The 24,239-nt window shown below is 58.3% G+C and overlaps 1 protein-coding gene across 2 annotated transcripts; it reads left to right on the top strand.

The window, feature by feature from the left end:
• The first annotated feature begins 2,454 nt into the window (after positions 1-2,454).
• TBC1D22B (TBC1 domain family member 22B) lies at positions 2,455-21,798 on the top strand. Of its 2 annotated transcripts, XM_086476385.1 has the most exons (14): positions 2,455-2,510; positions 7,174-7,230; positions 8,168-8,481; positions 9,402-9,581; positions 10,086-10,156; positions 10,586-10,714; positions 11,175-11,240; positions 12,105-12,219; positions 14,978-14,980; positions 19,254-19,360; positions 19,687-19,762; positions 20,052-20,179; positions 20,417-20,512; positions 20,993-21,798. In XM_086476385.1, exons 1-14 carry the CDS (start codon positions 2,455-2,457, stop codon positions 21,119-21,121), a joined length of 1,527 nt encoding a protein of 508 aa, XP_086332511.1. In that variant the 3' UTR covers positions 21,122-21,798. The 2 variants fall into 2 exon arrangements, with proteins under 2 accessions (XP_086332511.1, XP_086332510.1); XM_086476384.1 differs by lacking the exon at positions 14,978-14,980.
• The last annotated feature ends 2,441 nt before the right edge of the window (positions 21,799-24,239 follow it).

Below are 24,239 nucleotides of genomic sequence, written 5' to 3'. Positions count from 1 at the left end.
ACCTTCCCTTGCCAGGGTGGAGGGGTCACTCTCCTGTTTTTCTAGCTGGGTGTTTCCAAACAAAAAGTCTTAGATAAAGCCAATAAATTAAGTATGAGAAGAAGATGTGTGAATTGCTGTGGAAAAGCCAGAGGGAAAATTCCTTCAAGGAGGATCTGTCCCTCAGGCCGAGAGGGAATAGCAAAGCAAACCCACCCTGCCCGGGTGGAGGGGATGGCAGGCATCCAAAGGTGGCTTTGCAGGGAGGCACAGATGCCAAAAGCTACTCTAGGACAGACGGACAGACTGTCCAGTGTGCTCAGCCTCCCACTGACACCGAGGTCTCCTGCTCGAATGCGGGACAGTTTCCATTTCTTGGAGTTTGCAGCCGTGTTACGGGATGAAGCCATTTGCGCTGACCCTATTTGTCACACATTGCAGCCCACAGGTTAACTCCAGGTGGAAGAAGTGGCGTTTCCACCCTGGACGTCTCCCTTTTGGGACCAGCTCCTTTCTGCAAACTTTGCTAGTCCAACACAGCACCTCCTGACCAGGAGGGCAGTGATCTCCCTGCAGGTGGGGGTACATCAAAATGCTCTGGTTTTGCTAGCTCTTAAGTTTCTTTTCTCCGCTTCAGCTTCGGGACGGGAAAAGGAACTGGTTCTTCTCTCTCAGCTTTCGTTCTTGTTCAGAATCAAAAGCTGTCAGAGATCCTGGGCTCGCTGCCAGACATCCTGAGCTCGTTGCCACGGCCTTGGGCTCGCTCTGCTCCCCAAAATATCTCCCTGTACCTCGAGAGTGGCTGATGGTGAGGGACAGAGCCACAACAGGGCAAAGCACCCGGGTGCCAGGCCGGGCCCTGCGGCGAGGCGCCGGCGACGAGCCTGTGCCGCCCTCTGCCGTCAGCCCTGTCCTCCCAAAACAGCAGAAACGCGCCTGCTTTTAAAACTTTTTTTCCCCCTTTTTTTGAGTGTTCCCGACCCTCCTGCACCCTGAAAGGCTCCCCAGGCCTCTCCCCGAGTGCTTGGCGGGAGCCACGATCCCGCCAAGCCGGGACCCGATCCTGAGGGGATGGCGAGAGACCTGTGCGTCCCACCCTAGCCAGGAGGCTGAGCTGGGGGGGATAATTATTCCTTTTCTATGACCCCAATGCCTGAGACACCCCGAGGGACACCCAGCTCCCCTCAGGCCATTGCCTTGCCCTTTGTGAACTGGGGAAACTGAGGCGCCTCATGAAGAACTGGCTCGAGTGGGGCACGGCCATGTTGGCGGCCTGACTGTGCGAGGCGGCTGCTAATTCACCAGGGGCCATTGCGCTTTTTCCCCAGGAGCCGAAGGTCCCCTTGTCCCCACAGCTCCAGGACGATGGTGACAACAGGCTCCATCCCGCTCTGCCCACACCTGGCGCCATCAAGGGCCGGTGGCTACCAGCCACCCCCGTGTGGTGGGGTTTCTCCTCAGGGCATGAGGGGGATGGCAGCGCCTCTGGGGCTGGCAGGGTCCCATGACAGCCAGAAAGTTTGTGGGGGTTTTGACATCTGTGTTTTGGTGGGTTTTTTTTCCCCAGTTCATCCCCGTTTATTCAGGGGGGAGACCAGTTGCGCCTCACGGCTTGCCCCATAATGGCGGCTCCTCCCTCACCCCGGTTGTCGTTATGAGGGAAACCCCAGCACTGGGGCTCAGCTGGGGGCTGGAAATGGCCCCCAATGGCCTTGAATCCTTGAGGGGACCATGACAGCTGTGGGTGCCAGCGGAGCCACCCCAGGGCGCCACAGGAACCCAGCCGCGCCCTGTCACCCCTCAGCGGGTCCTTCCCGCCCGGTGAACGGCTCCGTCCACCGGCTGCCCCCGCGCGCCCTGTGGGCGGTTTAACGCGCTTCCCCCCCGCCTCCTCCCCGATGGTTTCGTCCAGGTGATTGCTGGGCGTGTGTCGTCGTGTGTCCCCCCGCAGCGTGAATGGTCTCTCCCATTCCCCAGAGCGGTGTTTAACTCTACCCGCCCTCCCCTCTTCAGGGTCCCCCCCTGTCCCCCGGCCCACGCAGGCATGGCCGCCTCAGCGCCGCTTTCGCCCCCCGCTCCATGCCCCTCAGAGCTAGTGGTTTGCTCCACTCTCCCCCCCCCACCCGCAGCGGGATGGTTTATCCCCTCCTCCCCCCCCCGATGGTCTCTCCCGCCTCACATAACCCCGCCTTCAGCGTGCAGACCCCGCCCCCTCAACCTACGTCACTCCCTCTTCCCGCTCGCGATTGGCCGATCCGCAACGCCTTTCCCGAAGCGGCCAATGGCGGCGCTCTCCCCGCCCGGACCCAAGATGGCGCCGCCGGGGGTTGCGGGCGGGCGGCGGTGAGGCGGCCTGCGGGGGGCCGCCGCCTTCCTCCGCGCTCTGCCGCTGTGCCGCGGGGCCGGCCGGCCGGTGGGCTCCCTCGCTCGCTGGCTGGCCGGCCGGCCGGGCCCGCCCCTCCCCTCCCCTCCGCCATGGCGGCCGAGAGCGGCAGGCAGTTCTGGAAGCGGAGCGCCAAGCTGCCGGGCAGGTGAGCGTGGGCCCGGCCTGGCCGGTACCGGCCCCCCGCTCCCCCCCCCCCTCCCGCTACTCCGGGGAAGAGGGTGCAAGGGCCGCAGCCCTCCTTCCCCAGCCGAGGGGCCTTGGGTGGGAGAGGTGGAGCAGCCCTTGTGCCTTGGGAAGGGGCTGTCAGGGGCACCCACCCTGGCTATGGGGCTGGGCGCCCCGGGGTACCCCCCTGCCATGGGGGGGGGGTGGGGTGGGGTGCCAGGGGTATCTACCCCGGCTACGGGGCAGGGGAGCTGGCTGGAGGCTCCGGCGTTCCGCCCCCTGCCGTAAGGGGGCTGCCAGGGGCACCCCAGGCTATGGGGCACGGAATTTTGCTGGAAGAAGTCACCCTGTATAAGGGACAAAAGTAGTGCCAGGATTGTCCCCTCATCTGTAGGGCAGGGCAGGCCCTGTGGGGGCTGCAGGGACCCCTGCGTGCACTCTCTGCCCTGTGGGAAGCAGGGTGAAGGGGTCAGGGCCTTGAAGGCCCCCTCTGGGGTGGTCTCAGAGCCAGGGCTGTGCTGTCCTGTCTTCCACAGATGTTGAAGAAATGTCATCCCTTCCCGAAGCCCTTAGGGGTGTCGTCTTGGGTGGTAGCAACTGTGTCCCAAACAGGTGCCCCTGCCAGTGTATGTGCCCCCCACTTTAGCCTCTCCTATGCAGGGTGTCACTCCTGGTCCACCTCTACACAATATGAAGGACTGGGGGGGCTCTCTGTGTGCACCTCCCCTCCTTTGGTTCTGGCTGTGGTGTCCTGGTTCCTGTTGAGGCACCCACACTCACCTGGGGATGGGAGAAACAGTTGAAATACCTGATTAAAGTGGTGTTTATGAAGAAGAGGGTGGTGGTGATGAAGGTGATGCTCCCTGCAAGGCCTTGGGAGCAAGACTCCGATGAGGAGAGGATACCCACCTCTCTGGGGAGGCTTTCACAAGGGCTGTTCCTGTCTGATGCTCCTCACGTTTGCGCTCATTTGCCTTATCTGAACCCTGCCCTTCCCCTCGTGGTGTGCCAGTCTGAAATGCTTAGTTGGCTTTAAATCTTGCTAGGCCAGTTAAATCTCTCTTTCTAATGTGCTTTCACTCAGTCTTTTGTCACTGTGCCGGCTCCCTCAGGTTGGTGGGACAATCCAGGTCTCTGGCAAGCAAAGAGAAAGCAGTGAGCCCTGTGTTCCTGCTGTTCTGCTCATGGGGGAAGAAAATGCTGCGCTCTCCCTCGTCATTTTGTCTTCAGTTGCTCCCATCCCTTACCCGGAGGTCACAGCCGTGCTTCCAGCTGGTGGTCTTAGACAGCATCTCTCTCCTGCAGTGGGTGACTTTGAGCTTTGGCTTGGAAAGCTCAAACCAGGTGAACCGGTCTGGGAGGCAGCCGGTCCTGCCTAGACAATACACTCCGACGTCAAATTTTTGGCAAAGTTCTCTCTTACTCCTAAGTGGCTGCTTGGCAAATATCCTGCTGCCCAGGAGCTTTGTTACCACCTCTATATACGCTGTGTGCTGGTTTCCAGGGACAGTTGCCGAGAGATCTTGGGCAACACAACCTCGAAAGGTGGAGGTGGGACATGCTGCATCCATGGTCACTAGACATGAAGCTCGCTCTTTTTTTTTCTTTTTTTGGTCTGAGCTTTGAGAGATCTTCCTGTACAGATTCTTATCTCTCCCCTTTCTTTGCCCTGACAAGCTGGCAGAGGGGCAGAGGGAGGCTTTGTAAAGATTTGGAGACTGTGTTAGCTTCCTTTTCCGTGACACTTTGTGTATGTGGTCACTTAGCTGTGTTAGCTTTTAGTTGGTGCTTTTTCCCCTGTAGATTTAGGGTGGCAGGACTAGTAAATGTTGTTTCGTGTTTCTAATACCGCCCTGTGGTTTTTGCATTGGGAATTCTCACCCCAGTAATTTTCTGGGGATGCGTTGGCAGGTTGGTCTAGTGTGTTATCCGGTGGGATGGGTTGTTTATTTCCTGTTCTGTAGAGGGATGGGCAGCCAGGCTCCGGTGGCGGGTATTTAAATGCTGTTTTAAAAGGGGAGAAATGGAATCTGTTCAGAATAAATATGTTCTGTGTCTGAAGTGGCACTGAAGTTTTGTGGATATTCTTTCTGCTACAGTGTCAGTAACCCACAGGCTGGGTGATCTCCTCATGAGTGGTGTAACACAGATACCGCAGCCGTTGTGCCAGCCACTGTCAGTCACCCGTTGTTGCAGACACTGAACATACGGGTAGCAAGAAACGCTTGTCCCAAAGAGCTTAAACTGAGACAGGACAGGGGGCTTGTCCAGTCAGTTTGGGAGTGCAATGTCAGCTTAGGTCTCGGCTCCTGACTCAGTGGGGTGTTTGCTGAGAGGCAGTGCCTGCCCTGAGCTTTCTGTCGATGCAAAAGTCAGGTGAAGATAGCTTCAGGCAGGGAGTTAAGCTTCGAGACAGCAGATTCATCTAGCCGAGCTGCATGAGGGAAAACCAGGCAAGAGCGAGTAAATAAAGTTACTGAGGCATCACTTGGTGGTATCACTCCCCTGCCTCAAGTTTCTCCGCTGTAAAAGTAGGATGTGGTAATGCAGCTTCGTGTGGAGCTGTAGGATCTGCTGGGAGGCAGCTGCAGGGACGTGAGGTGAAGGAGTGGGATCAGACATCGAAGGTACCACGGACACTACGGCACTAACTTGCCGTCTGCTGATTGTGGATGCGCTCGTGTATCTTAGAACTCACCTGTTGCACACCTCGGAGCATTTGCACTCCTCCTGTCCAGCCTGTTACACCCTCTGTACGGGTGGGTAAGGCAGAGGGTTGGCAAAGATGGGACAAACGTGGGGCAAACCCGCTTCGTGCCGTGGTTGGAGCTCACTGATGCAGGAAGGTGGTGTTCAGCCCTGCCTCTGTAGCCTTCTGGAAACAAGACTGTCGTCTTCAGCTGCTTGTGTGGGAGCACAGGCTGATGGGCTGTGCAATTCGATCAGGGTGGGATGCTTTGTTTGGGGGAGCCTGGATTCAAATTCTTTAAAAAGAGCTGCCTGGGAGGGGGGACCCTCTGCCGTTGTATCGGCCATTAGCCAGTGCAGGCATCGGCCGATGGCTTCGGAGCCCCAGGAAGGGATTTCCTCGCCCAGAGCTGGCTGCCACATCCCCTCCTTTATCTCGAACACACGTCGTTCGTATGGCTTGGGAAGCTCAGGCCTTCGCAGGTGAATCCAAGCGGTCACCGCGGGGATCCCTGCGCGGAGGGGAGCAGCGGGGTGGCTCCCGGCGCGAGCTGGGCGCTGGAGAGGCTCCGCTGGCTCCTCTTCTGCAAGGAGCCGCCATGAGTCATTGGGAAGCAGCGCTGATCTGGGGGGGTTGTTTTTCTTACTCCTGATAATCTGCTTGCTATGCCCACCCACGGGGGTGCCTCTGCTTAATCGCTGTCCTGACTCCTAGATGCTAATTAGTCAGCAAACTCATTCCTAGGCTTGATCCCTCGTTGGTAAACACAGTGAGCCTTTTCAGCGCTTCCAGCCACGAGGGATGGCTACTGCAGCAGCGAGCCCACCCCTTGCCAGGCTTGGCCACCAGGATCTCTCCGTGCTGTGGTTGTTTCCAGCCTCTGCCCTGGAGCTCTGCGTCTTTCCCCTGCCAGCTGGGCCTGTTGCTGCCATCTCCCCAGCATCAACTGGTTCCCAGCGCGTTTTCCAGCTGCACCAGGCTGCCACCCCCTTCCTGGGGCTGGGCTCTGCTCGTTTTACTGCCGGGCACCATCTGCAGCTCCTGGAAACCAGGCCAGCTCTGTTGACCCAAGAGGAGCCTGTCCCTTGTGTGCCAGCTCTGAATGGGCCCTTGTCTCCGCTGTGGGATGCGGGACCGTGCTGGGTACCAAAGGGATGGGGACGACTTGTTTTCCAGAGGTGCTTTTTCAGGGTGGGGTGGCTGTGACTAGTTACCCAAATGGAGGTAATAACTCAGGATCCCTGTCTTGTGTCCAGAGCCTGTAAAACTAGTGATGAGCACTTGTCTAGTAGCTCCTCTCCGAGGTGATGCTCCCCACATAGTGCCTGCAGCCCTCAAGCTCCCTGTCCCCCTAGTCCCATTCACGGTGAGCCAAGGGACTGAGACGTGGTGACTCGTTTCAGGCCAGATAGGAAGTAGTTGATCGAGCTGGGGTTTGGACCTGTGTCAGACCATGTACAGTACCAGAGGCTGTTTTGCTGTAGCATTGACCACGAGCCTGAGAGCCAGCGTGGGGTTCAACCCCTCCAGTGCATCGTGGAGGAGCCCGGTGTCGCTGGCTGGAGTCCTTCCCATCCCTCAGGGCTCAGAGGGGTGAATTCCCAAACCTGGAAATCCCCTTGATGGAAAAGAGAATGAACGTCAGTGTATAAGGCAGGGGGACTGAGAGCCGATCTCAAATCCCAGCTTAGGCTGGAGAAAGTCTAAGAGTTTAAACAAGGCTTCTCTTTGCTGCTGCAAAGAACAAATCTTCGGCTGAATGTGGCACTTTGGATCGAAGGATTTGAAGACAGAAGGTTATTGAAGTTGCTTTTGGTCTGCATTCAGCTCCCGACAGCATGCAAGAAGTATGACCCCAGTCTAGGCTGAGGAGGTTATTTGTGGCTGCTCTGTGGGTTTTTGCATTGTTGTCTTTCTTTTCTTTTTTTTTTGTTTCCCTGTCCTCTTCCTGCAGCATTCAACCTGTCTATGGAGCACAGCATCCTCCGCTGGATCCCCGCCTCACCAAAAAGTAAGTGTTTATTTTCTGGAGACGCAGGCCACGAGGCTTTGCAGGTTTTTGCCTCAGGTGGAGGTCTCCAGCATCCTCTAGCACCGTAGTGTTCCAGCAGAGAAGGGCAGCAGTGGTGTGTGGTGCTGTCTCGAGCTCTTCAAAAGTTTGCAGGGGAAGCTTATCTGCTGGCGCCCTTTATGGCCAGAAATTCGTATCATACCAGCCACATCAAAGGAGACAGGCGCATTTTTTTAGCAGTGATGTCTGAGCCCTCTGCTCCCCTTCGGAGACGGAGGAATTAAAGGAAGGGGAGGTAAAGCTGCCCACCAGCTGCGAGGCTGGAGGACCACAGCCCCCTTCCTGGCAGGGAAAGGCAGAGCTGATCTGAACTGCCTCCTTGTCTGTCTCTCCTGCTGTGTAGCGGTGAAGGTTCCCCCTTTCCTGTGACGCTTCAGGTGACGGACTTTGCCTCCTGTAGCGAAGGCTCCTCCTGTGCCTGAGGAAAGAGCCAGCCTGGGCTGTCTGCTGGGAGCCATCGCAGCTGTAGCGGGAGTGTCCCCGAGCGCAGCCCGGCTCTGTGTAACCTCTGAACATGCCTCTGCCCAGGTCACGAGGCTTTTTTGGGGTGTTAATCTACCAGGTTTTCTCTAGGGTGAGTGGAGGCAGAGCTGGAGGAATTTATGTCTCTCCCCTTTGCCATTCTGAGCTGGGAAGCCTGGCACCTCTCCAGCTGTCTGCTGGCACTGTGGCCTCCGCGCCCTGCTGTCGTACCAGCTTGGGCTCTGCCTGCCGGCAGCAGGCAGCCTGGAGAGACTTAACACGTTCCTTGGGTTTGGGAGGAGGAATGGGGAAACTGGGAAGAGGGACTGGCTGATTGGAGTGAGGACGTAGGGAAGGAAAGAAGACAGATTCATCTGCCAGCGTGGCTCTGATACTGTTTCTCTCTGGCTGCCAGCTTCATCAAGGACCGCTCCAAGGCCAACGCGCTGCCTATGAAAAGCAAGAAGGCCTCCAGCTTCCATGAGTTTGCCCGCAACACCAGTGATGCCTGGGACATCGGTGATGATGAAGATGAGGACTTCTCCTCCTCCTCTTCTTCTTTGCAAACTCTGAACTCTAAAGTGGCCAAGGCCACGGCAGCCCAGGTTCTGGAGAACCACAGCAAGCTGCGGGCGAAACCCGAGCGGGCCCAGTCCGCTCTCGGTGACGTACCCACCAACTGCAAGGTCATCAAGTCCAGCAGCGAGGCCCAGCTCTCCAGGACATCTGGTAAGAGCTGTCTTCAGGAGCAGCCTCCTGCTCCACTGCTCTCCTGGTTGACCACCGAACACAGCCGCTTGCTGCTACTCACACATGAGGGGCAAGAGGCTGTGGCACAGCCCGTAAGCTCCACAGAGGCTTTCCCCTCCTTGTAGTATCCTGTACTCCAAGGAGCCATTTTCGGAGGCCTGGCTTTAATCTTCAGTGTCTTCTGCTGCTCAGGATCCTGCATACAGGCATATCTGTCCCAGAGGATCCCATCTTCTGGGTGCTAAGGGACTTTAGAGATCTGTTAAGTTCTTGCTCGGGGTTGCTCACTGTCTGCTTCCTTTGTGGCCCTGCTTTTCGTAAGGGTCTGGATGAGGCCGTGTAGAGCCCTGATCGATACAGCTTGGGCAGGGAACTGGGCAGCATCAGCCCCTGCTCACTGTGCCTTGTCACGGGCGGACGGCTGCCCGTGCTGTGGAAGTAACCCAGCCGGTCCCTGCTGCCAGCAGGTGGCATTGGCAGCATTTCGCCTCCTCTCTTCTGCGCTAGCAATTAGCTCGACCACTAGATCAGCGGCGGGTAGAGCAGATCTGAAGGTCGGCTCTTCTGGGATTCCCACAGCTCCTTCTGCCTCATCTCCTTCTGCCCGTGGCTTCCCGTGTGAAGAGGGAAGTCTGATCCACAGGCAGCCAGGTGTCTGGATGCAGGGGGAAGGAGGGGAAAGAGAAATGGGGGGGGGGGGAGTGATGGAAGAGCCACCACAGATACCTGTGAACCTGCTGATCCATCGGAGTGGGCCAGCGATGCTGTGTCTCCGGGGCTGAGGAAGAGAGGGGTGAAGTCTGCAGTGGCAGGTCTCTGACAGCGGCTGGAGGAGCGAGGTAGGGTTGGAGAGGTGCAGTCTCCTTTCCCCACCTCACCACAGCGTCTGCTCCTTGCAGAGGAGGCCTGTGTGCGGACCCCCCTTCAGAAGCAGCAGTCCCTTCCCCTTCGGCCCGTCATTCCACTCGTCGCCCGAATCTCTGACCAAAATGCTTCGGGTGCTCCCCCCATGACGGTGAGGGAGAAAACCCGCCTGGAGAAGTTTCGGCAGCTTCTTTCCAGCCACAACACGGACCTGGGTGAGTGTGGCAAAACGGGGGTGCCTGCGGGTGGGAAGGGAAGGCAAGGTGGAGGGGACCTGCTGCCTCCTTCAGATTGTGATCGGGTCTGTTCCAGGGTGGAAAAAACAACTGCCTGCAGTTGCACCAAGTGGGATGGTTGCACGAACTGCTCTGTTGTCAGATGGTAATGTCTTCCACCAGCTCCCTGGCTGTCCCCAATCTTTCTCCGTCTTGCAAGGGATGGTTGTGGTCACGGGGGGCTGTTGGGCTCTGCGTGAGAACTGAGGCTCCAGCACATCGGAGCTGCTGCCACCACCAATTCTGCGCCCAGGCTGAGCTGAAATCGTCTCTAATCCCCTTGCCGCAGACCCACATCCCCAGTCATTGCTAATGTGGAGCCTTCCTGGAGGCTCAGTGTCTCCAGAGCCTGCAGGAGCAGACTGGGCTTTCCTCTCCTTCTAGGTGTAGTGGTGCCTGGACGTGCCTAGGATCTAATCCATTGCCACCACTGTCCGTTTGCAGATGAGCTGAGGAAATGCAGCTGGCCTGGGGTGCCCAGAGAGGTCCGGCCTGTGACGTGGCGTCTCCTCTCAGTGAGTACTTGGAGCTGTGACGCTGGAGTCTGGGGGGAATGTGCCGAGCCAGGGACATGCGCTCCCAGACCTTCGTGTGTCCCGTTGCCGGGTTTGCTGATGGGTCTGTGCCCAGCCTGCGGGCGAGCCGTAGGTTTTTTTTTGGTTGAGGAGTGTAATTGCTGCATCCTCTTGCAGCACAAAGCCCAGACTGGTGCTGGGAATGTGTGGTTCCCTGGTTTGGGAAACTGAATCCCTTGAAGTTGGGTTGCTCCGAGATCTGTAAAGGCATCGAGGGCTGGGAAAGCCAAATCCCATGAAAACTTCTTCCCCAGCTCCTGAATCTCTGTGCCCTGATGCCTGTGGGTGCACGGTTGACCAGCAGGATTTGAGGGGACGGTTTATGGTGAGGGAAGAGGGGCTGCCCTGACACGGGTTTTCCTGCTGCAGGGTTATCTCCCCGCAAACATGGAGCGGCGAAAGCTGACTTTGCAGCGTAAGCGAGAGGAGTACTTTGGCTTCATCCAGCAGTATTACGACTCCCGGAACGAGGAGCACCACCAAGACACCTACCGCCAGGTTCGAGCCCTCTGCCTGTTGCCTGACTTTCTGCCTGGGTTATATCCCTTCCCTCCCTCTTGCTGCTGCTTGTCCAGGCGGTTGGGGTCATGCTAGGTTTCCTCTAGCTGTAGCTGTTAGGAGTCTTCTCCTTGGGGACATGGTACCACGTTTCAGTCCGTCTTCTTATGGGTGTTAGTTTAAGCCTTCCCTAAATTGATCTAGGCACTAGATTTCAGACCCAGACTCTTTCCCAGCTCTGGCCACCTGCCCACACCCGAGCAGAGGAGACTGGAGATAAAGCTGTAGGTGATTTTCTCAGCGCAGCGGTCACCCGTAGCCCTCGCTGTGCTTGTCAGCAAGGGCAGCTCTCGCCCCGGGGGCACACTGAGGGGTGGATTCCCCTCTGTGAGCCTGTGATGAGTTATTGTGACCCTGCAAAGCACGGCTGGTGTGTGTAACCCACCTTCTTTTTTTCCAGATCCACATCGACATTCCAAGGACCAACCCACTCATCCCCCTCTTCCAGCAACCGCTCGTCCAGGAGGTAAGGGGGAGTGAAGCTCCTGCCCCACCTTTGCCGTGGGGCCTGTGTGTGGACTTAGACCAGCACTGCCACTACCGAGTTAGCTTTGTGGGGAAACTTCCCTGATGCAAATACCTGCTGAAACTGGTTGGTCGTGTCCTGTGTTTCTGAAAGCCGTCAGACCTGGAGCTCAGGGGTTCGAAGATCAGCTCTTTTGTGGCGAGATGTAGCCAAGGGCTGGTAAAAGACCTGAAGCTTTTGATTCGAAACAAATTTGGACGTTTGAACCAGAACAAGAGCTCAGTTCTGTTTTGCTGCAAAACCTCTTCTTGTGTGAAGCAGTATGTGAGAAACCTGGGCAGGGATGGGTTTGAGAGGTGGCCAGGAGGTGTGAGCGTCTGTCCTCTTTGGAAACAAGCTCAGCAAGTGTGTGAGAGCGTGGTGTCCTGGGGCTGGGGCATCTGGAAATTACACATTGGTGGTTGGGAGGAGGCTGCTCTTTTGGGAGCTATCCCGATCTGTGGTATTTTCCTGGGAGTACTGTGCTGATAACAGCCTTAGCGTTCCACGTGATGTTCAGCAAGGTGTGCAGCCCTGTCCTGGGGGTGAAAGGGTCTTAAGCCACCTGGATTTTGAAAAGTTGGTCTGTATTTGAGAGGCTTTGATGAGGAGCCTGGGCTGCCTTGTTCTGTGAAGTGTGGGCTGGCCTGCGTGTGATCCACAGGAGTCTCTCCTAGGACTTGTGTGCTTCTCATCTTACCCGTATTGCTGCAGAAAAGCCTGTCAGCGCATGATCTCTGCTCCCTGAGCTTAGCAGTTATGCTTCTCTGCCTTTCCTTTGTGCACGGCTAATGCAGGTACCTGCTGTCCCTCATTCTTCCCTAGATCTTTGAGAGAATCCTGTTTATCTGGGCCATTCGACACCCGGCCAGCGGCTATGTACAGGGAATCAATGACCTGGTCACTCCGTTCTTTGTTGTGTTCCTCTCTGAGTATGTGGGTAAGTGACATTTTGCTGCTTGAAGCACGGTGCTGCCTCCTGACCACGGCGTTTGAAATGGTGTGAAGTGCTGGCATCAGAAAAGCCCGCCTGGTTGGAGGGGATGATGTGTTCTTCCATCAGCGCCTGTGCCAGGCTGGAGATGCATCTTGACCTCTTACTGTGTCTTTGCTGTCTGGTTGAATTGACTTCAGTTTCATAACCTTGCTGAGCTCCACGGAAGCTGAAGTGCTAAGGGTGGATTTGCATTTGAATGTGCTTAACATCCTTCCAGCTTGGAGGAGAATGGGGTCTTTTAGGCGCTGAGGGAGTTCAGGCAAAGCCCTGATACACAGAGTTGGGAGAGGGGAGGGCCTTGCTCTCCAAGCTCGGGCTTGGAGCTTGTTCTTGCTCTGGGAGGAGTGAGTGGAGTTATAAAGGGGCCCTGCTGGGAACGTGAAATAAACCGTTTGAATAAAGATTCTTGTCCCGTGCTGCTAGTACAGGTGTGTTTCTCAAGCTGAGAGTTTCAGAAAGCAAATAGACTTCTCCCTGCTGCTTTTGGCTTTCTTGTCAGGCAGTTGCTTTTAGCTGGAGATCAAGTCATTTCCACCCATAGCAGTTTTAGTCTGTTCTCCAGATCTACCTGTGTTTTGGGGTTGGCATTAACACCGGGATGCCGTAATCCCTATGCCTAAAGGCTCTTAGTTTTCACTGTAAATAGAAGGAAAAAGGAATTTAGAAGACTGTGTTAGTGACAGGGGAATCCTGTTGGACAAATATTTTTAAGGTCTGATCCGAAGCTTGTTGAAGTCAGTGGAAGAAAGCCTTCCACCATCTGGCTAAGGCTCTGTAAACTGGTACTGATCTGCCTCTTCTGAGGACGTTGCGAAGAGGGAAGCCACCTCAGTTTCCACTGTTGTAGCTGGTGTGATCAGGATTGATCCCCAGGAGGTGCTGTTGCTCCTCACGGCCTGAAGGAGAAAGCACAAAATGTGGCTTTGTGATTAGTTGGAGTGAATTTGTGGCTAGTTGGAGGTCAAGAGCCTGTCAGGTCGAGTCTGAGCAGGTTCCCTTTGAGTGGCTTCTCCTGTGCCTTGTTGCTTGAGCGGCGCTGGTGGCCCTTAGTCTTGGCGGAGGCTGGTTGCTCAGGGTTGATTTGATGGGTTAGGAGCGGAGCTGCGCACAGGGAGTTGTCTGTGCAAGATGGGAGCTGGTCTGAAGCATCAGCGCTGCCTGTAGGTATCTGGTGTGACTTCTTGCAGTCCTGTACCGTGTGGGGTGTCGGGGCTCAACTCTCTGCATGTGGCTGCAGAGTTCCAGCTGCATCAGACCCGTCCACCTCTTGCTGAGGGTCATGCTTCTCACCATCTTCCAGGGCTGTTTTCTCCTGCAGCTGAAGCTTTCTCTCTGAATGTGACCTTCCTCTTTCCAGCTGTCTCTGAAACGTGTGTGGGAGGAAAAAAAAGACCCATTGAGTTGAATTTAGCCGAGCAACATCGTGCGTCCCCTTCTGTCCCCAGAGTCTGGGATTCAAAGCCAGCCTTTAGGTCACAAGTTGTCTCAGTGGCCACCTGCTCCCTGCTCTGGCTGTGTAGCAGAGTTTGTGGACATCAGGAGTAAGATGTCCTGAAAGGCAGATCAGTGATTGCCTTGAGTGTACGTGGGAAAGAACTGGCAGTGCTCGGTGTCACGTTAACACCTTTTACAACAGGATTTAAGTCCCTTGTTTGGAGCGTTGGCTCTTCTCTGCAGCTGCCTTTGCTGAGAGGCCCCTGGAGAGCTGGTGCTGGGCAGGGCAGGAGGCTCTCTGCCTTGGATCACTGATTCTCGGGATCCCAAGTGGTGCTGCACCCGAGTCCTTGCGGCAGGAGAGCCAAAAGAAGCCTTGCACAGTCCGGTGATCCTCGAGCCACCCATGCCAAGGGACAACTCGCCTTTTTTGCGGGGAATCTCTTCTTCCAAGGAAATTCCGCTTGTGTTCCCCAAGCTGTATCCCTCTTGGGAACGGGGACAACCCGTGTGGCTCAGGCAGCCCCTGCCCACAGAGCCACTGAGGGTTCGTACACCTGTGTGCCCTCTGAAGGTACTTCCACATTCAGAAGCGTGTGTACAGCTGGCCTGGAAAAGCTGCCCTTGCCTTTCCTTGAAAGCTGGGGCTGGGAAGTTGGCCCCAGCACTGGCTCCATCCCCAAACCTCTTGGGTTTGCCGCCCCTACCCCCCTTTCAGAGCGAGTGTGTTGTCGACTGCAAGATGCTGGAAGGGCCCCACTGTGCTGCCAGCTGGCTCCTCGGCTTAGCTGCCCACCTTCTTCCCTGGGATGTTGGTGTCGGAGCTGTTGAAGGGCCGTCTCCCGCAGCGGCGGACTCGGCAGGGCCGTGGCAGCTCTCGGGGGACCGTGCTGGGACCGTGCTGGGACCGTGCTGTGCGGGTGTGATTCAGAGCTGACAGGCGGAGGGGGGAGTTCACAAGCTGTTGGCTCTGGTGAGCGGTTCAGCACGAGGCCAGCCTGACACCCTGGGCTTCTCCTCTTCGATCTAGCAGCTTCTCCTAAAGCAGTCTTGCTTCTGCTCACGGGCTGGTCCCCAGCTCTGAGCTCGTTGTAGACTTCTCACCCATCCATGCTTTGGGCAGGCACTGCATTTGCAGACAACAAATCGACTTTTCTACAGATCAACTAAAATTTCTCCTTGGTGCTCATCAGCTGATTAATGTGTCTGGTTGACAGCGTCTTCGTTGTGTATCAGTTAGCAGACCAAGGCCCAAAACATCCTTCAGAGGGTTGGTCTGGCTTCCCACCAAGGGCTACAACGTCTCCGTGGGGAAAAGGTGGGTGGTTTGGGTAGGGGATGGTCTGTAGCTTATCAAGCACGTTCAGGGAACCATTTGGCAGCTTCCTTTCAGTGGCGTTGACACGAGCAACAAACCAACAGCCGAGCAACAAACCAACAGCCGGCAGGAGCCCAGCAGAGCCCCAGGCCCTTGTGTGCAGAGGGATGAAGCACAGCTTGCTCGGGGGCGTAGTCAGAGCGGTTTGGCTGGCCATACTGCTGTGTCTTTGACTTGATGCCTTTCCACCATCACCGTAGGAGGTGTGGGGAGGAAGGGCATGTGCCTCTGGGTCCTGAAGGAGGCAAACAGCCAGAGTGAGTGAAAGACATTTGCAGGGAGCCATTTCTTCTAGCGGCCCTGGGCTGCTTTGGGACCTGGATGATCCTGTTAGTCACCTGCATCTCCCTGGCCCGACTGAAAGCATCCCACTGGTATTGCTTCCCTCCCCTTTCTGAGCAAAGCCTTGAGTCCAGGGTGTGTGCCTCTTTGACCAGCTTCAGAAAATACCAACTAGGCTGAAGCAGGGAGAAGCAGCTCTTCCCCAGAGCTTCCCGTCCCCACGTCTGAACTCCCCTGCCCCCTTCTCCAGTGCCAGCTGGGACCAGTTGCTTTTCCTGTGCTTGCACCCAGTCTGGATGCAAAACCTCGTGCTCCTTGCAGATGCTGTGCAGACTGCTGTGAGCCCTCGGCAGGTGGGGTGGGTCGAACTGCTGTGTTTTCCCCTTTCCCCCAGCGTGCCAAGCTGGCTTACCTTCTGGGGTGCTCTACCTGCCTCCTGCACGAACACGGCTGCGACTGGGCAGCAAGCACGGGCACTTGGGGCCCCTGCCACCGCCGGCTCCGTAGCTGGAGCTGTTCCTCCCCTCGGCTGATGGATGGCTCCTGCCCCAGATGGCTGAGCACCGCTTGTCTCCAGCGGGTGCTGCCCTGAGGAAGAGCTCAAGGGAGGTGTTGAGGCTGCCGGAGCAGCTGAGCCTGCGGTTGCTGCCCTCCGGCTGGGGTGGGAGGCAGAGCTGAGTGGGGAGGATGGAGAGGCAGTCTGGCATCCGAGGAATTGGGGCAGGGATGACACCTTGGCATCTGCCGGAGGAAACCGTGCCCCTTTTTCCAGGTGATGAAAGAGGACCTGGCAAGCACAGGGGTGCTGAGCTGTTAGTCTTGCTAAAACTGCCTCCCGGCTCGGGTTCTGCAGCCCCTCCTGCTGCACTTAGTCCCTCCCGGCTCTCGGGGCTTGTGTTTGCATTTAAAATGGCAGTGACAGAGCTCAGAAGTGGGTTCAGCATCCCCAGGTACCGTCCGTGCTGGCCTCTGCGCCCTGTCCCACTGCTCTTTGCCCATCTCAACGTACGACACCGCTGCCATCCCCGATTGAAGGCCTTGCAAAAGGGATTGCCCCAACTTTGGGACCCGTTTGGCATTTCACCAAGGCTGTAGAAGGGAGCAGTGCCATGGAAAGTATTGAACTTGCACGCTCCTAACCGTCTTTGTTACTAAAACCTAATCATGGTTAAATTAAGACTCTTGTTTCCCTGTAATCAGGAGCAGAAGTGGAGCTTGGGTGGAGGGAAGGGGAGCTTCGTACCTGGGTGTTACTAGTCACGCTGCCACTGACCCAGCTGGTGCTGAACTCCAGTTTTCCCCTGGACCTGTTGCTCCCAGGCTTGCCCATGACTGTGCAGAGCTGAGACTGGGTTTAACTGTTCTCCAGGTGTCTGCTCCTGCACGGAGCCCTGGCTGCCAGCCCGGGGAGAGGCATTAAAGCTCCCCTAGGGAGAGCAGGGATGTGGGGGGCTGGAGCCCTGGCCCCTCGGGTCTGCTCCAAGCTATGCCCTGCCTGGCATTTGAGAGCAGGGGCTCAAGCGGGACTGTGCTGCCCCTTCTGTGCCAGCCCTGAGCCCTTTTGAAATGTCACCCACAGGAACTTTGCTCTCCCCGAGCCCCAGCTGCCCTTGGGCACCCCGTGACGCTGGCAGCAGTGTCCCGGCTGCCCCCAGCCCGGCCGCAGGCGGCTGTCACCGTGCCACCGGCTCCTTTTCAGTCCCTGTCAGAGCCATATGTTGAGTATCTCGCTCCTTTCCGCGGGGCCTCTTTAATGATGCCGCTGAGCAGATGTTTGTGCTGAGCCACACGCTCCAGAGACCTGGGTGGGTGGTTTTTTTTTTCTTTTCCCAAAGCTTCTTGCAAGGTCTCTTGGCTCCTGCTGGGCATCTCCTGCCGCTGGTTTGCTTTGACACCGAGTTGCTGGCAGGATTGCTCCTCTCGTTCCCGTACCGGTGCGAGCAGCAGGGTGTTCCCCATCGCCTGGACAGGTCACCTCATCCCCTTCCCCGTCTTGGTCCTCACCCCTGCAGCTGCACGGGGAGGTCTTCTGCACGAGGCTCATTCCTGCGTGGCTCAGCCAGCCTCTCCCACCAGGCCTGGCCGTACGCATGTGGCCCTGACCCGCTCTTTCGCCTGCCCACCCTCCTTCCTCCGTGGGGGAAGCTGTCCAGGGAAGGAGGTGGGTATTAAGCAGACTTTGCCTGCCTTTGTCATTACCTGGAGCCTCTGAGAGAGGCCGTGGAGAAGCCAGCAGAAGAGTGATCGTTTTGGATGGTGACCCTCAGCTGGAAAGCAGCTTTGCTGCTCTTCCTGCAGTACGAGCTTGCCAGATTAATGCGGGGTTAAGCCCTTGCTTGTCCCTAAACCTCCCGGTGGCAGTTTGCTCCGGAGCTGAGCTCGGCCCCGGAGGAGGAGCAGAGGTGGGAGCAGCCTTGGGGTCGCTGGCTCCGTGCTCCCCGTCGTCCCGCGGGCGGGATCTGCGAGCGTCGGTTTTCACAGCGCTGCCAGCCTGCGCCAGCTGCCCTGCGGCGGGTCTGAGCCACCAGGGTGGCCCAGCTCCAGCCCCGAGACCCGTCCCCTCCCTCTTGCTCCTTGACAAGCGAGATCAAAGATGCTTGTTTGGATTTCTGAGCCTCTGGGTTTGGAAACGGGCCAGTTGAGCCTTGGCATCTGTTGATCCGATTTAGCAGCGTGACAGCTCCTTCAGAGGGAGGAGGGGAGGGAGCTGCTGGGTCAGCTGAGCCAGGAGGGCCAGACCTGTGTCTCCTGACCACCTCCTCCCCGGCTTCCACTGCCTTCCCATGCCTGTTGCCCTCTACAGCCTCCAGGTTAAAGGCGAGCTTGGCCTGGAGCGGGTGATCTCTGCTCCAAACCCAGCATCACCCCTGTCCCACCCTTGAGGCATCTGATCTCTCCTTTGCCCTTCCTGGGTGTTCATAAGCCCATTTAAAAACAAGGGCAGCCTTTTGTACTCTGTGAGTACCCTTTGGGGACAGAGCTGCCGCTCACCCTTGTGCTCTCAGCCCCTCAGTCCGCTGGGTTTGAAAACCAAGCTTGTGCAAATCTCTGCTTCCCCCGCAGCGAGGCTCTTCTGTGCGTCGGGCTGCTTCGGTTTGCTGGAGCCCTCCTGTGGGCCGGGCTCGAGGAGGAGGAGAAGCTCTGTGAAGCTGAGCAGTCTCTCTGCTGCGTGGCCCCGCTGTCAGGCTCCGTGCTGGGTTTGACTCGGAGCCTTTTTGCTCTCCAGGAAGATGCTCGCGTGCTTTTGGGTCCTTGCAACGGTGCCCTGCTCTCCTGTAGAGGTTTCTGAGGCTTTGGCAGTTCTTCTTCACGCACCCTCCTAGCTGGCAGCCGCTTTTTGGGTGCCTCTGTGCTTCAATCCTGGGCTGATGCTGATGAATCTGACTCGGGGTGGGAACTGAGCTCCCTCGTGCTGCCCCAGGCCAAGGGCAGGGTTTCCTTCTCCGCTTTCTGGATGCAGTGAGGGTTTCACCTCTCCCAGTTCTCCCTGCGGTGCTGCCAGCGGGCAGAGACCTGCTGTCACCCAGGGTGGGCTGCTCTCCATCGAGGGGGGGGACCCGTACGCCTGGAGCTTTCTCCATGCACAGCCCTCGCCCCGGAGGAGCAGCAGCGAGGCTGTGGCATCCCTCCCACGGTCCCCTGGGGAGCTGGGCTCCGTTTGGATCGTGGCTGCTGAGTCTTTTGGGGTCCTTCAGCCCTTCACCTGGGCTGCAGGAGTAGATCAGCGCATGGGTGCCGTACCCTGCCCTGGGCAGGCCGCTCGCCTCACCCGGGGAGCCTTGCAGTGCCTCTTGTCCTGCCTTGGCTTGATAAAGCCCCTCGGTGCGTCCCGTGAGCCTCCTGGTGTCCCCCGTCCTGATGCTCTTCCCTCTCTGTTTTGCAGAGGAGGACGTGGAGAACTTTGACGTGACAAACCTGTCGCACGATGTTTTACGGAGCATCGAAGCCGACAGCTTCTGGTGCATGAGCAAGCTGCTGGACGGGATACAGGTGAGCCTGCGGGGCTGCGAAGGCTTCTCTCCCCTTGCTGGGGTAGCAGCACAGTCATCTTCTCTCTGTGGGTGCTCTGCATGTCCTAGTGTTAGGGAGGTTTTGCCACTTCGCTGAGCTAAATCCACGGGTAAAATCTTGGGGAAATAAGATGCTGCAGCTGTCCTGGCTGGGGACTTCCCAGCAGGCGGATGATCCTGGTGCTCAAGAGCCACGTCTCCTTGGCTCGTGGCGATCTTGGCTCCCTGTGGAGCTGGGGATCTGGTTTTGGTCGTTTCTAGCTGTTGTTAGAGCTGCTGCCTCTGACTCGTGGCCTCTCCCCGCAGGATAACTACACCTTCGCACAGCCGGGGATCCAGAAGAAAGTCAAAGCCCTGGAGGAGCTGGTCAGCCGGATCGATGGTAGGTGACACGGGGACCTGAGCGGGTCACAGCAGCGGGGTGCCTCCCTTGCAAGTAGCACCCTCAGTGCAGGGGTAGGTGCTTCCCTACCTTCCTGGTAGGGTTGGCCAGAAACCTCCTGGGAAACGGGGTTTTGCTGGCCGGGTGGTACCAGGCGAGGAATGGAGGCGTCTGGGAGATGAGGTGTCAGCCTGAAAGTGCGTGAAGGACGGCGTGTTGGGGGCAGCGGTGTGTGCGGGAGCTGGGGCATCACGGTCCCCAGGTATGTAAGTGACATGTGCTGTTTCAGAGCAGGTACATAATCACTTTAGGAAGTACGAGGTCGAATACCTGCAGTTTGCCTTTCGCTGGATGAACAATCTGCTTATGAGGGAGCTGCCTCTTCGCTGCACCATCCGCCTCTGGGACACCTACCAGGTACGCAGGCTCCCGCTGCCTTCCCTGCTGGGCCGTGGGGGCAACTCCCCGTAGATGGGGGGGACGGAGGTCTTCTGGCAGCACCGTGGAGCTGGGGAGATGAGGGAAGCAAAGCGGTGTGGCCCTGGGGTGCTTCTAGCCAGCTAGGGGACGGGTGGCCCGGTAGGACATCCGTGTCCAGGGAAGTTGTGCTCCAGCTGAGCTGCAGGAGCTCACCCGGAGTTTTGCTGTCCGCAGTCGGAGCCAGAAGGTTTCTCACATTTCCACCTGTACGTCTGCGCAGCCTTCTTGATCAAGTGGCGGAAGGAGATCCTCGATGAGGAAGACTTCCAAGTAAGTCTGTGGGGCGGGGGGTAATTCTGTGGGGGTGGAGGGGAGGGAATTGCTTTGGTCGGGAGTCCCACGGGGATGCAGTCACCCGTCACCTCAAAGCTGCCTCCAAGATCACCCGGTCTCAGGATCTTTGCCTGAAAGTAACTTCTGAGCCTCAGCTCTCAGGGCGGAGAACTGAGCTGCTGGAGGGTCCAGACATCAACGACCAGCTCTGCCCCGGGCTCGAGCTTTGATCACGGTAAGTCCCTTCGTGTTCTGCCTTCCGCTGTGACACTGTGGTGTCACCCTTCATCTCGAGGGGCGTCCGAGGTGCTTCGCTGGTTTGGATCTAGACACGAGCACATCTCAAAGCTGCCTCTGAGCCTTTCAGATCTGTGAGTGTGACGAGCGACGCCTACTGAGCGCTGCTGGCCCCGAGCCTGCTCTGGAGCTGTACGCTGCCTTCAGCCACCCCAGACTAAGCACCTTCCCCTCTTCCAGGGCCTTCTGATGTTGTTACAAAACCTGCCCACGATACACTGGGGTAACGAAGAAATTGGACTCCTGCTGGCTGAAGCCTACAGACTCAAGTACATGTTTGCAGACGCCCCCAACCATTACCGCCGATAGGTGCCAGGACTCGGCTCCCTCCTCTCCCCCCGTGCCCACCCCCTCGTTCTGGCCCGATCCGATCACTGTGGCATTTTGGTCGTCCCAAGTCCTCGGACACTCCGGCCGGGAGCTGCTCCTCGCTGTACAAAGCTCACATCGACTCTTGTCTTAACTCTGAACGTGTGCCTGTCTGCCGCTCCGCGCGCCTGGAACGCCGCCCCCGCCCCCGTCAGTATTGCCCGCCGAGCCGGGGGCTCGAGCCGGGGCGAGAGAGGCTTGAAGGGGCTGGGGGGAGGACAGGGGGGGGCAGCTTTACCGATAAACTGAGCCGAGGACGACGCCCTCCTGTCCTCCCCGCCCCGTGCCCTGGGCTTGTCCGCTTGGGGCCCACCTTGGCTTCGCTGCCTCCTGTTCAACCTGCCACCACGTGCGCTGCCCCACCTGCTCCCTCCTCTCTTCCGACACCGTTGGCTCCCACTCCCAGATGAAAATGCCTTATCAGAGACCCGCCTGGCCGGAAAATCCTCCTCCCCGAGGGCAGCAGCAGCAGTTTCTCTCAGGGCCTAGCTTCGCTCCGAGGGTCCGCAGACCCCAAGCACTTTGTGGGTTCGCGAGAGAGCCCCCTCGCGCCTGCCCTCGCTCCTTCTCTCCATCCTCTTCGCCTCCCTCTCCCCCCGGGGCAGCGGAGGGAACCCCCCCCCCTCCCCCCCCCAACACACACACTCCATCCACGCGTGGCTCGAATGATGCCCGCCAGCTTGACGGGACTTTTGGTGACTGATGTGCTGTCGGTACAGCCCCCTCCAGCACGGGGCGGGGAGAGGCGCGGGGCTGCTGGTAGGGGAGCAGCATCTCCCAAAAACCCCCTCCTAAAGCCCCCGCTCCTCCGAGGCGTTCTGTGTATATTGTGTTCTTGTGTATATGGGTCAAAGATGTACAATATACGTCTTCTGTTTGTAGCAGATAATGATTTTATATTTATAACGTGCACCCCGTGTTCTCCCCATCCTCTCCACGCCTGGGAAGGACGCCTGGGTACAGCGGCGTGGGGCTGCGCACCCCTCCGGAGGCGAGGGGCGTTTCGGAGCCGCAGGAATTTCTGCCTCAACGTGTTTTTGCAACGTTGGATCTGCCAGGAAGAGGCGCCGTCGAAATACGTATCGGGAGGCTTCCCCTGCCAAGAGGATTGGGGTGTTGAAAGGACGACGGGAGCTCCCGGCGGGAAGCGGGGCAGAGCCGCGACCAGGGAACAGGGTAACGGGGCTGGGCGGCCGGTGGCCCGTGCCCCCCGGAGCGCTGCCGGGCAGAGCTGTGCCGGTGCCGCCGGCGGGACTCTCCGGGGAGGAACCGTCCCGGGGCCGACCCTGGCTGCCCCCAGCGCTCCCCGGCCTTGCGTCCTCCCGCGGGGCCGGCAGGGACCGGGGCTGCTCTCGCCGCCGTCTGCGGTTAAATCAAACCCACGTGGATGTTGTAACGGGCTGGTTTCTTCCCGTGGGCAAGGGCTGGATGCGGGAGGGCGTGGGGGGGGGACAGATTCGGGCTTCTCCCGGCGCTCCCAGGGGCTACGTGGGGTGTCTCGGCGGGGCGCGGAGGTTCCCGGTCCCTCCGCTTTCCGTTCCTGTTCCCGATGGGAAGAGGCAGCAAAGCCGGGGCCAAGCATGTGAAAGGCAGAGCCTTGTTGCCAATAAAACTCCAAACAGTGTCTCAAGAAATGGCTTTCTGAACCTGGAGTTGTTTTTCTCGGGCATTTGGACTTTATTTTTGTGCGTGCCTCGCTTGTTTTCTCCGAGGGACAGCCCCCGCGGGCCTTAGTTTAACGCGACGAATTAAAAAAAGGCAAAAAAAACCCCAAATGGCAACAAAACCCAGGACGAAGAACGGAGCTGCGTGGCCTGGCAAGTGTTTGTGGTGGGGCTGGGGGCGCTGAGTCCTTGTTTGGCTTCATGAGGGGCTTCGGGCAGGTCCCCTACCCCTCCTTGTGCCTCAGTTTCCCCACCTGTAAAACGAGGGGGAGCTTCTCCTTGTTGTGTCTTGCTGGGGGACTCGGTGGTGGCGTCCGAGTCTCCTGTGGGTCAGAGCAGCTTATGGGAGGACAAACCTTTAACCCCCCCCCCCCCCCCAGTCGCTTTCTGTCTCCTATTTTTTGAAGTTCAATGGAGTGGAACAAATTTATTAGCCACGGGCAGAGGCTGATGAGGTGGGGGACGTGTGCACTGGGACCCCCCTGCCCTGGCGCAGCCCCAGGTCCCCCCCAGCTCCCCCCACCACTCGGCACCCATGACTGGTTCTCCCAATATTTGCCCCGCAGGTGTCCTGACAGCGGCCAGTGCATGAGGACGAGGGGACTCGCTCCGGAGCCGGCGGGATGAGCCCGGGCAGGGAGCGGGGGTTTGCTCGGTGCCACCGTGCAATGGCCTTGACCCCCACCCTGGATGCCCCAGGCCAGCCGAGGGACCAGCTGCCTTGGGGACAGTCACCGGGTGGGCGCTGGGTGCTTGCAGGGCAGTCGCAATGTGGGCAGGGTGGCTGGAAGGGTCACGGGGCTCCCGTTCACCCCACAGGCTCCTTTTGCTTGTGGAGGGTCCCCCAGGGCCACCGTGCTGAGGAGGAGGAGGAGGAGGAAGAAGAGGCCATTGGGGTCCCAGTTCCCAGCTTTGACCCTCACCCTCCCCACCCATCTGCAGGTCCTGAATTTTGCAGCAGCAGCAGGGCTTGACCCCGATTCGGCCGCCGGCCACGGTGCAGGGTGCTGCGGGTGCTGGGTGGGGGTCTGGGGCCGCTGCAGGTACCCGGGGGCAGTGGGGGGGACCCAGCCCTGCCCTTGCGGCGGGGTGGGGGGTGGCGGGGCTTTGCAGGATGTTTCACCCCCCGTGGACCCGGCTGGGTGCCCTCTGCGAGGGGCAAAGCCAGTGGCTTCGAGGTGTTGATGGTGCCAGGAAATAAAAGTCGGCTTGATTGCTGTGAAAAGGGCCCGTTTGTTGGGGGGAGGTGGAAACTGGCCCCTTCCAAAAGCTCCAAAAAAAGGACCTGGGGAGCTGGGGCAGCCCCGAGTCCCCAAATCCCTGCCCCAGCTGCTGCCAGCACCCTCCAAGCCGCTAACCCACGGCCCAGCTTAACTCCCTCGATGGGATTTTCA

The sequence above is a fragment of the Leptosomus discolor genome, chromosome 21 (assembly GCF_034619465.1).
Source record: "Leptosomus discolor isolate bLepDis1 chromosome 21, bLepDis1.hap2, whole genome shotgun sequence".
NCBI classification, from domain to species: Eukaryota; Metazoa; Chordata; class Aves; order Leptosomiformes; family Leptosomidae; genus Leptosomus; species Leptosomus discolor.
Note: the sequence above shows the minus strand (reverse complement) of the source record. Positions and strands in the feature narration are given on the sequence as shown.